A 12,088-nucleotide genomic window follows, 5' to 3' on the forward strand; every position below is an offset into this window, starting at 1 on the left:
ATAATATGATATAATAATAATAATAATAATAATAATAATAATAATAATAATAATAATAATAATATAATTAAAACAAATGACTATCGACTGTTTTGATGAAGCAAATATAATTAATTACGGATGAGAGAACGTGTATATGCATAATTGAGCTTTAGTATCTTAAATGTATGCGATGAAAACAAAAAATATATAAGTATTCAATATATTATCTTGTGTTTAAGTTTATTTCAAAAGTAATAAAAAAATATAATTACTGTCATTTTCGGTATCAAAATTTTCATATTAATTATAATAATTGTAATTTCATTTGCATTCTTACTTTAGAAACCTTTTATTTTGTTGACAAGATGAGAATTTATCATTATTTTAAATATACACAAACAGCATGTGCATTATTTAATAATTAATATTTTTTATGTTAATTTTTAAAATTTAGAAATTAATTATACAGATACTTTATAGAAAGGTAATTGAATGTGTAGGAAAATTTTTAATGAGTAAAAGATTTATATTATTTTATATATGTGTATATATTTATGATTTATAAGTTAATTACAAATTATCTTCTAATTTGTTTACATATTAGTTATATATATGTATGCATGTAGAATTTTTAAATCATAATTATTAAATAAAAATTCAAATATATGTCTGTGTATTTTAATTTACATATTATTGATTATTGCACTATAATAATTATACATACTTTGTAATAATTCTTAAGTATTTTTATATTAACACATATAATTAAATTTTATATGTGTGTGTACGCGCGCGCAATATAATGGATAAAAATAAATAATTTAATTGTTTGACTAATGATATCATGATAAGTAATGTGACCTAACTGTTTGAGTCAATAATTTTCCATAACCGTCATATGTGTATGGCGAGAACGCATTAAACAATATCACATTCATACATTTTATTGCTAAGCATTTTGAAAAAAAATTAATTTTGAAGTACGAATTTGTTGAATATTTTTAAGACGTGCGCTAATGCTTTATTTGAAGCACACACAATTATAAGCCGTTATTGCCCTAGAATATAACGTACATAAGTGCATCGCTTTCATACGAGACATGAATTGAATAATGAAAAATACAATAAAGTAATCGAGATTAAGTGGTCTATAAATTTTCGAGTGAGACCCCGTTTTTTTTTTTTTTTTTTTTTTTTTTTATAAAATATTGGTAATTGATGATTTCGAGGCCAATAGATAAATACGTGAATTTAAATGACAAAATTCTAATTGTAATGGCCATCGCATGTCTTGGATAGTAAATATTCCATAGTGTACGGATATTATTGAATATGCATGTGTTGTGCTCGTCATAAGGTGGTTTCCGCGAATTTGCGTCGAGCGATTTCTCAAACATAAATATGGCAACGTTCCCCAAGAAAGGCAAAAAGGGCATCGAAAGACATGCACTGCCGGCGCACGACGACGCTCCCTCGTATCGTTACTTGTTGAACGACGTTGAATGAGAAATTGACGACGCGAGTCGCACGCAGGTGCGAATTTAACAATTTTGTCGCGTAGATAAATAGGCATGTCCAGGAGGTGGCCCGGACGTGCTGCTACTGGAGGTTAATGACGGTGGTAGTGGTGGTGGTGGTTGTGGCGGTGGGAAGGGGGGCGTGCGGGGTTATGGTGCAGGTGTAGGGTGGGAGAGCGCGAGGACTACCGATCCACGAGCCGGTGGCACGTGCGCTCGGAGGATCCGCGGCGGGGGCCAGGTGTGGGGAGGGCGCGGGGCTTTTCGGTTTCTCTGGCTGGGCTTCGCGCGACGTACCTTTTGCTTTAAACGGCAGTTGGTGGCGCATCGCGTAGGCGCCGCACCTCGGCGCCGTCAGCGCAACGCGACGATATTGTCCCGCGTCGAATTTAGAACTCGGACTTGGTAAAAGGTGCGTTACGTTGGTGTAGAGCCTCTCTCGCTGGCCCCGCTGTACGCGTGCGCCTCTCCCTCTGCCTCCCCCTCCCCGCCAATCCCATCCCTCTCTCTCTCTCTCTCTCTCTCTCTCTCTCTCTATCTCTATCTCTCTCGGTGTTTGTGTGTTCATATCCTGGGGCTCGGGTGGCTGTTACGCGCAGGCAGGACAACACGACTACTGAGTCTACTCGTCGACTATCCCGGACGCGGCTTGCAGCTTCTGCCACACCTCCATTTGGCCCGTACTTGCTTGCTGCAGCGCATTTGCTTCGTCCGTGAGTTCGTCTCTTGTACCGGCACTCCTCTTTTTCCCTTTCGCGATGTACAACGACGACTTGACTACGTGCCCCATTATCCCTGTCACTACGAACTTTGCGTCTATACCAGCCTATACAATACATTTTTAACGTAAATCATCGATTTGACTTAAAGCTCCGTTTGCCTCGGTTGCACGCTGTCTTAATAGAGGCCTCTCGGCCGTACGAAGGTCTCTGGTAATTTTCAATTCTTTTCTCTGTCATATTTATTTTTATCTCGAATTCTGTCACTCCGTAACTCTTGGTCGTCATTCCTCTCGCATGCACTTTTGTGTGCCTCCGCTTCCCGATCTGTGCTCCTCACACCCTCCCCTCTCCCTCACTCCCTCACTTACTCTCTCTCTCTCTCTCTCTCTCTCTCTCTCGCTCGCTCTTTTTTGCTTTCTTATTTTGCGACCCTTTCGTCCTATGTTTCTAAACCTTTTAATTCCGTTGCAGTTCTCTATGCATTCATTAATTGTATCGTAATATTCTTAATAAAAATTCTCGCTCTTTTCTCGCTGCCACATTTTCTGTTGCAATTCCCTATTTATGTCGCTCTCGCACGGTTACTCTAAATCGTCTGCTATTCGTGTAAATTACGTGACAATTAAATCGCGCGTCCATGTGCGTATGCTTACGTTGCGTTGTTATGCTAAATACAGCGGCAAGAAACAACAAAACAATGACGGTTTATCGTTCGTCTACGTGCACGAAATTAATATTTCGCCGTTCATCCTCCCTTTGTCTATCTTGATTTTTTTAAATTATCTAATAAAATGTCTTATCTACGATAGTTTAAACAAAAGCTGTGGGCGGGTATCTTATCTCATTCTCATTGTTCAGTCTTCGTTTTCCCTATTTTTTTCTCTCGTGCACTCTCTCTCTCTCTCTCTCTCTCTCTCTCTCTCTCTCTCTCTCTCTCTCTCTCTATCCTTCTATCACTCGTCACTGTCATATGTTTAATTGCTATTTTATTAATCGAAAGCTCCAAACAAGTGCGTTTGAAGAGAGCCGGTCATTATCACTACCGATAAATTGGATTAAAACAAGATAAGAAAAGATAAAACAAGAGATGAAGTGCTTTTCCTTAGTCTTGTCAACCGGAAAATTTATTATGGTCCATGCGTATTATTGCGTGTCTCCTTGTATCTTATGGAATTTAAGCAGGATATGAGATAAAATTAATTTTAATAACATAAATCTTGAAAAATTGCCTATCACGTGGAATTGCACAAGCTCGAAAGAAACGGCGTGACTTACAATTTTAAGTGGTTAAGATTTCAGATAGAATTAATTTATTAGCCCATAGATTCCTGCTACAGTGTTTAGGTAAAAAATGATTAATTATTATAAATTATACATTACATTTTATATTCAAACGTTTGTGGAAAACGTATATATAAATGTATCAAATGTAGACATTGTTTTGAATAAATTTTTAAGATATATCAATATAGTCTTTTGTATAAACTGTATAAAATTTTTATTATTATTATTATTTTTTTTTTTATTTTTTTGTTAACTGTATATATTTTTGATATTTTTTATTTTATTTATGATCCATTTATTATTAGTATCCATTTAAATAATCTGCATCTTCTATAATATACATTTGTTTTTCATAAAACCTAATTTATGTATTTTTCATTAATTATTATTTAACTTATTTTCGAGAACTTACTGCTAATCAAGTAAATTTTAATAAATATAATTTTTAATTATAGATAATACAACTGTCAATGCTTCACTGAAAGTGTCATTCAGAGAATTAACTTGAGTTCATTTAAAGGACAACATTTAATGGACATTAAATAAAATTTAAATGCTAAAAGCAAATTCTTTGGGCTGATCTTATTAAGCACAGGATGAAGGCTCTAAATTCCATATACAGAATATGCTCTACTCTTCTAATAATATCAATTGGACGATCCAGTCCAACTGTTGTCACCCTTGCAACAGATCCAAGTCAGATAAAAGCAATATTTGAAATTAATATTCAAGTTTAGTATCTATAAAGATGCGCTGGAAGCGCATTCATTTTTGTTTAAATGTAGGGAACATGGATGGTTGATTATTTTTACAATTTAAAAACCATTTAAGAGAGCATCCTTAAGAAACCATTATATTATATTTTTTTTTTTCAATCATAAATCAATTTAAATATACAACTGAAATTTGTTAATTTGCTTTAACATTTTTAAGACTGTAAGTATAAACATTTCTATTAATATGGAAGCATCGGCTATGCCACACTTAGGTCAAGCTGCGTCTGCAGCTTGTACGATGGCTACAAGTTTTTTGGCTCCTGTAAAAACGGAACGTCAAATTTATGAAAATTCTATGTTAGAAGATGATCCTAATGCTAATTCAGTTGTACCAAACTCATCGGAGGACAGAGTCAAACCTAGATGGGGTCCTAATCATAAAGGTGCTCAAGAATTAGCAAATCTGTATAGTGGAGGTAAAATGTTTTAATTTGATTATTGAGGTGAACTTCAATTTTATATAAATTGTAATAATCGTGATATTTTTAACAGGAAAAAGAATACAAGAAGTAATTTGTTTCTCTGTTTGCATCATTCTTATGTCTCTTAATATATTATTTATACTTGTCCGAATAAAGTTGGAAAATCTGAGTTCCATAGTGCTTGCAGCTTTTTGTGGAATTATTACAGCTGATTTTATTTCTGGCTTTGCTCATTGGGCAGCAGATACATGGGGATCTATTGAAATACCAATTATAGGAAAAGTAATTTATCAAATTTATTGTAATGAAAAGCCTGTTTAAATAACATATATGGAAATCACTTCTTATATTTAATTTTAAATTCAAATTTCATTAATTTTATTTATTTTTTATGAAGTTAAGGCTTTATATGAAAATATGAAATGTCATTACTGCTTTATTCGACGACATTATCTTACGTTGAATTAATTAAAATTAAAAAAATGATAAAAACTGAGAGAGAAAATGATTAAATTTATTTATATTTATCTAAATTTTTATTTATATTGCACAAATTAAATTATTGAAAAAATTATTAATTTTGTATTTAATTTTAGAATTTTCTTAGACCATTTCGAGAACATCATATAGATCCAACAAGTATTACACGACATGATTTTATTGAAACGAATGGTGATACATTTGCAGTAACCATACCAGTTTTATGTAAATTATCATGGGACTTTTTCTGTTTGTCAGAATTTGAAATTCAAAAAAAATTTTTTTGGATTTGCTTTTGGTATCAACTTACAATTTTTGTAGCGCTGACTAATCAAGTAAGCATTCAGACAATAGATAATAAAATTACAAATATCAGAATATTTAAATATTTAATAAACGTAATTTGCAATTAATTTATTTTTATTAAAACTAAAATTGCTTTTTTACAACAATCTTTTTATAAAATTTTTTTAATAGATTTATTTAATATTTAATTTATTGAATTTATTAATAGATACATTAGTAAGTTTTCAGTTACAAAGAAATTACTTGAATTATTTGAAAATCAATACATTTTTTTATTTTCATAGAATATTATAGAGTAAAGTAACATCTTGTAATAGCTAATTATTACATTTATTTCAAGCTATTTTCATTTTACATAATAAAATAGTGTATAATCTTATAGTATAAAATACAAATAGAAATCATGATATTAATAATTATTATTTATTATATAGATAATTATTATAAAATTTCTTAAAATTTTCTCAATTCATATAGGAGCTTGTGTTAAATCGAATTTTATTTTAAAAATAAACAACTATGTAAATAAGTATTATTAAATATCGCATTATTTATGGTTTTTTGTTTCAATTTGTTTTTATAGATTCACAAATGGTCTCATACGTACTTTGGACTACCTTCATACGTAATCTGGTTACAAGAATATCATATAATTTTACCTAGACGTCATCATCGAGTTCATCACGTTGCCCCTCATGAAACGTATTTTTGCATTACTACTGGATGGTTGAATTGGCCTCTTGAAAAACTGCGTTTTTGGTATATTTTGGAATATATTATTGAGAGAATAACAGGCTATAAGCCTAGAGATGATGATATGAAATGGGCCCAGAAGCGTTCTTAGGTATGGGAGAATAAATATTTTTTTCAATGGTACTTTTGCGGTCAAGTTTTTACAAATTTTCTAGTATTAATGACGATATATCATAGCATCGTTAAAATTTTCAACACTATATTTTTCGATAAGCTAATATAAGAATTCTATGACTTATCTGAATAAATCCTGAAAGCCTATAAAGACTGTGACTATAGAATGTAGACATTAAACATTTTATTAAATCAAATAGACGTACTGATATCGTGTAAAAAATTTTTAAAAAACTTAGTTTAGCTATGTGAATTATTACTTTTATTCATAATCACACAAAAAAAAATTTTGAAACAAATTTTACAAATATTAAGCTAATTATATATTAGCAATTGCTAGACTTAATCTTGAAAAGTACAGAAAATTGTTATTGTTCCTCTATAAATTGATTTTTAAATATTATAATTTATATTATGTAAAATACATTGTTATAACTATATTTCTAATCAATCATTAAGTGCTGGTTAATAAGTAATTATACAATACGTATATAAAAAATTATGAAATTTTTAATTATTATTACATTAACGCATATTATTATCTAATAACTTTGCCTCTATTTTTAAAATATTAATTGCACGTGAAATTCAATCTATTTTAATATATACACAGGAAACAAATTTTCCCTGAACCTTCTATTTATAGTAATTTTTTAAAAATCAATTGTAAATTGTATCAAATCTTAATTTAATTTAAGTATTGAAAAACATGGATTAGGAATAGTTGCGTTGTTTTATTCAATTTTAATTTAGTAATAATTTTTACAAATAATAATACAGTTTCAAATGTATATAAAAAATGTGTATAAGAAATGAAAAATATTTTTTTATAAAACTTAATTTACTTCAAAGATATTTTTAAATCTTAATAATTATATTTATTAAATATTTATAATATATATAATATATATATATATATATATATATAATATATTATATATATATTATAAATATATATATATATATATAATATTGAGATATTTTAGTTATAAAAAAACTTCTCAATATATTTGAAAATAAAATCTATTTAATAACATTATAAAATAAATTTTTAATTTGTTTAATTTGTTTTAAAGGGTGTTGAAATTTTATTCACTAACAATAATAAAATATATTAATATAAAATAAAAAGTAAAAAATATTTTTTAAATCATTAAAAGAGCATAAGGACAGATTTAATAAATATAAGTACTGTGAATAATTAAATATGCTATAAGCTGTCAGTAATAGGAAGTGCATAATATTTTTTAAAAATAAATATATAAATATAGACAACGATCTAATCCTTTTCCAAAATATTTGTTTAATTTTAATCTGGACTAACAAATGGAGTTACACGCATAGGTGAAAATTGTTATAGTTTCTGCTTAGGATTTTGCAAAAGATTTATACAATGAAAACAGTCAAAAGAGTTGATAGAAATAAATTGTAATTGATCTTGTTATAAGTTTTTCTAAATGATTTTACATTGTATATTTAATATTTTTTATTCAGAAAAAAATAATTCTTCGTATTAAATCTATTAGTCAAAAGTATAATTTTATATTCAATTTTACATTATATATAAAATAAATTTAATTAAATCTACACATTTTATAAGAAAAATAATTATCAAATATTTTAAATAAATTATTTATTATTACGAAAAATATATATAAGAATTACTTCAAAATAAATTTGGAAAATGACCATACTTTTTATATTAATATTTTTAACGACGTTTTAAAAGTTTTTAATCCAAAATTCAGAACACGCTTGTTTCATTATATTAACGAAATACTAAATTCTTGGGCAATATTCACCTACATTATAATAAACTCCTAGTAAAAATTTACATTAGACAAATGTCGGGTGCTAAATATACGTACAAATTTCGGGTTCAGGGACCAAAGAGAGTTTTACTTTAATTTTGTTGATACTCGAAATAAGTCAATATCCGTTTACTTAAAACAGTCTTTTATAGCAAATAGCATCCTATGGCATTATACATATTAAAATGCTTTTAACTTCGATCTATAGTTCCTTATTTCATCGAAAAAATCAAATTGTCTGTAAAACTTTTAAAAGAATGTACTACATGAGGTCAAAAGTCATTGTACTTGCTATTATATTCTATAGCATATAAACGGCATTGAAAACAACCATTTCAAATTTAATAGATAAAAATGCAGATATTCGTAGGTCTGATATAAATCATGGCAAAATTCAATTATATTATTTTAAATAATTGTAAAATAAAAAAATATATAACTGGCATTATAAAGATATTAATACACTGCGTAAGGAGTCATTTTTACATAAACATTTATATACAAATCTTGGCCGTTATTTCAATAATTCAAGTGAAATAGTATTTATTGGCTACTTTAAGAGAAGAAAAACAGTTAGTTATAGAAGAGTATTGAATGGCATTCTTTGATTGATTAACATACGAAATCAAAAAATGAAAACTTAAAATAAATTGTTATACGATTTCTTGAAAACTAGTATATATTTATTTAATGTGATGTGAAAAAATGTGATCACAAGGAAAATAGTTTACGTGAAATAATAATATTGAATTTGAAACAAATACATATTACGATATTCTCAATTAATTTTACTATATAAAATTAATTTAATTTAAATAATTAAATATTCAAATCACCGAAATTTATTTTAATACTGTTTTAAGAACAATTGTATTAAAGAATAAGATAAAACTTTAAGTCTTCGGCTTTTCATCTCATGTATTAATATTATTATTATAATATTATATATAGTATTATAAATATTAATGTTATTGTTATACTAGAAAAACGATATATTAAATGTTACATAAAAGATTTTAAATTAATAAATTTGTAAAAATATATTTAACTTAGATCGATGCGTTTTTTCGTTTATATATATTAGTCAATTGATAGGTATTTATTAATTTACTTACATTACTTACTAAAATTTACTGGAAAAGTAAAATTTAAACAAAATATTCATATTATTAAGAATTTCTTGATTTTTATATTTTTATTAAATTTTTATTAGTTATTTTTATGACCACGTTTATAAATTATAAATTCCTTCGATGCTTAATTTACGTGACTTTTTTAAAATTATGACTCAAAACATATGAATTTTCATATAAAATATGTAACTCTGTGTTCTGCGCATTATAAAGATGCACAATTTTCAAATACATATATTGAAACAGATATTTTAATAAATTGAATTTACAAAATTATAGAAAAATACATAAATGTAACACTATTTGAAGCAATATAAAAATAAAAATATTTGTGATATTTTAATTTATTTACATTATTATGTTCAAATTATAAAATAACTTTTTACGTAATCGTATGATATTAAGAAAATTATTTTGCAAGAATGTGAATTGTTAATTCTAATCGATGCTATGTAAGTAATAAATGCTACACTAGATTTTCATCATGTATTACTATAAACAAGTCAATTTTGTTAAAAAAAAAGGTACGCAAAGGCTTTCAGGTATATTAACAATACTTATAATCATATTTAAAATTAATGCACGTACAAAATAAAAGCCTTAAATCAGAAAGAAACGTCCAGCTTCTCATTACAGAGGGCAATATCAATATATATATATATATATATATATATATATATATATATATATTTGATTTATTATAAATATTGCTTATAAAAATATGCTGACACATAATTTTACAAGTTTGCGAGTGTATGAATATGTCAAACTAAAGCCTTAATTAAGCACATTAAATACAAAACTTATTTTTTGGGCAGAAGAAAACTTATATATATATATATATATATATATGTAAAATGCTTGGTATAAATTGATTAGTAAATAGTTTTACATTTTAAGCATTTAATGTACCATTTAAGATTTTAAAAAAATTAGTTTAATTTATGGAATTAAAATGTATTAAATGATATAGAGCACGAATTTAGCTTTGTACAAATATATAATTGTTGTTATAGAATACATTGTAAATTTAATTAATAATTAAAAAAAATTATACCTAATAAATCTTTTACATTATGCGAGAAGGTTACTTATATATATATATATATATATATATATATATATATATGTTGTTTTTTTTGCAATGAAACACATGTAATTATTTTTGTTGAATTTGTCATTAGCGACGTAAGGTGATCAAATGACTAGTGAAAGCCCACCTCATACTCAATAGTCTGATTTGATAAATTATTTAACTTTACTTAATGGAATATAAATTAAAAAAATATTCTTATATGCCAATAGTAAAAATAAATTGATTAAAAACAAATATACTGTTTTGTTCTTATAATATTCTTAAACTTCTATAATTTTATATAATAATTATACGAAATATGCGTATTTATTATCAATCGTTTGTGCATTACTGGGATTGGATGAGAAAGTATGTACAAATGTTTTTTAGTATTATTTAAATTTGAAAAAAATTTTTTTCTTTATTTTAATAATATAATTTTTAATAAAAATAACGTATTCTCAAAATTCGCACGTGTATTTATAGTCTTTCATTAAATATATTTTGATCTTCCACTTGAGAAAATTCACTTATCTCTTTTTTTGTGCTCGCTTATTACCACATCGCTGCAATAAGTCTGAAACGTGGTTTTTATGTTGAAATATTGCAGTGAGTTGTACACGTGCTTCATTCATGCCTTCACTTATTAAACTACTACGCTGCATATTTCCCTTTATCAGTTCATTTGCTCTCTCTAAGCTGTCGTCCTGCCTGCCTTTAGTTTGTTGGGACTCCAACATTGTCAAAGTAGCCTTCAATTTTTCATGAACCTTTAAATGAAATATATGTTTTCTTCAAATTTATGTTCTTTAAATACTTATTTATAATCATAGTTACATATACATACAGATTTTTCAAGTTCAGCAAGATCTTCCATTTGCGACGTAAGATGATAAACTTTCCAGCCATTAACTTTTTGCAGCACATGTTTTTGTTGCGCAATTTCATTAACAGTTGGTCTTCTTTCTTCTCGGGGTTTTACATCACTCGGGCGTCTGTAATGATGTAATCTTCCACCCCAACGATTCTTCCAAGAAGTGCCTAATGTCAGAAAAACAATGATATTAATTGATCGTTCAATTATTATCTCTCTAATATTACACGAATGTGATCTTTAACATAAAAATTAGGTTTTCTCAAACGATATAACCATTGCCGAATTAGTTGTAAATGTGAATATTTAAAATAAAAAAAAAAAATTATATTATAGATGTGTTTTGCATCGTATGTTTATGCAAAACTAATTTTTCAATATTGCCGAATAAATTGTGAAATATATGCTTTTTCGTTGCGCCTATTTGTAATTCTTATTAATAACATTGAAATTCATATTATATTACCTAATAAACTCGGCGTCGGTCTGGATCTAACGGGTGTCGTTTGTGGAGGTTTCAAGTCTTGCTGAAGATTTGAGTTGAGCTTTCTTTCGCTGTATTTATCTTTCGACTCCTCTTTAATGTCTTTCTTAATTTTCTCTTCGGTAATAAATTGCATTTCCTCTTCGGTGCACCTCGACTCGGTGAGTTCGACTCCTGTGAGCTGTTGTTTACGCGGTTTTTTTCGTGGCGACATTTCGACTGCCGGATTAATTGTGATACGTGATTGTTCGGGTTCTTCGTCAAGACCCGGCGATGAGGTCGCTGATACTGTCGTCGAGCCCGAGCTTTGATTTCCACCACCGCCATCTCGGTCGCCTTTAGGCGACCCGGGTGG

At 27.7% G+C, this 12,088-nt stretch overlaps 2 protein-coding genes across 2 annotated transcripts in view; one reads left to right on the top strand and one right to left on the bottom strand.

The window, feature by feature from the left end:
- Nucleotides 1-4,424: 4,424 nt before the first annotated feature.
- Kua (Plasmanylethanolamine desaturase Kua) lies at nt 4,425-6,451 on the top strand. The gene is made up of 4 exons (XM_011506070.1): nt 4,425-4,697; nt 4,774-4,985; nt 5,300-5,518; nt 6,073-6,451. Exons 1-4 carry the CDS (start codon nt 4,466-4,468, stop codon nt 6,331-6,333), a joined length of 924 nt encoding a protein of 307 aa, XP_011504372.1. The 5' UTR covers nt 4,425-4,465; the 3' UTR covers nt 6,334-6,451.
- A 4,364-nt stretch (nt 6,452-10,815) lies between these two features.
- LOC105367654 (histone deacetylase complex subunit SAP130) overlaps nt 10,816-12,088 on the bottom strand; it is an 8,962-nt gene continuing 7,689 nt past the window's right edge. Inside the window, exons 7-9 of the mRNA XM_011506421.1 lie at nt 11,716-12,087; nt 11,223-11,416; nt 10,816-11,145 (exon numbers count right to left, since the gene is read on the bottom strand). Coding sequence (XP_011504723.1) covers nt 10,906-11,145; nt 11,223-11,416; nt 11,716-12,087 — 806 coding nt within the window. The 3' untranslated portion in view covers nt 10,816-10,905. The remainder of the gene's footprint in view (nt 11,146-11,222; nt 11,417-11,715; nt 12,088) is intronic.

The sequence above is a fragment of the Ceratosolen solmsi genome, unplaced genomic scaffold (genome assembly GCF_000503995.2).
Source record: "Ceratosolen solmsi marchali unplaced genomic scaffold, CerSol_1.0 scaffold7, whole genome shotgun sequence".
NCBI classification, from domain to species: domain Eukaryota; kingdom Metazoa; phylum Arthropoda; class Insecta; order Hymenoptera; family Agaonidae; genus Ceratosolen; species Ceratosolen solmsi.

What these genes read in the sequence shown, in the direction of transcription:
- Kua (XM_011506070.1), top strand. Translation starts at nt 4,466, where the DNA reads ATGGAAGCATCGGCTATGCCACACTTAGGTCAAGCTGCGTCTGCAGCT. An exon ending in AGCAAATCTGTATAGTGGAG is followed by an intron (nt 4,698 to 4,773) that starts GTAAAATGTTTT and finishes TATTTTTAACAG; the next exon opens with GAAAAAGAATACAAGAAGTA. An exon ending in TTGTAGCGCTGACTAATCAA is followed by an intron (nt 5,519 to 6,072) that starts GTAAGCATTCAG and finishes TTGTTTTTATAG; the next exon opens with ATTCACAAATGGTCTCATAC.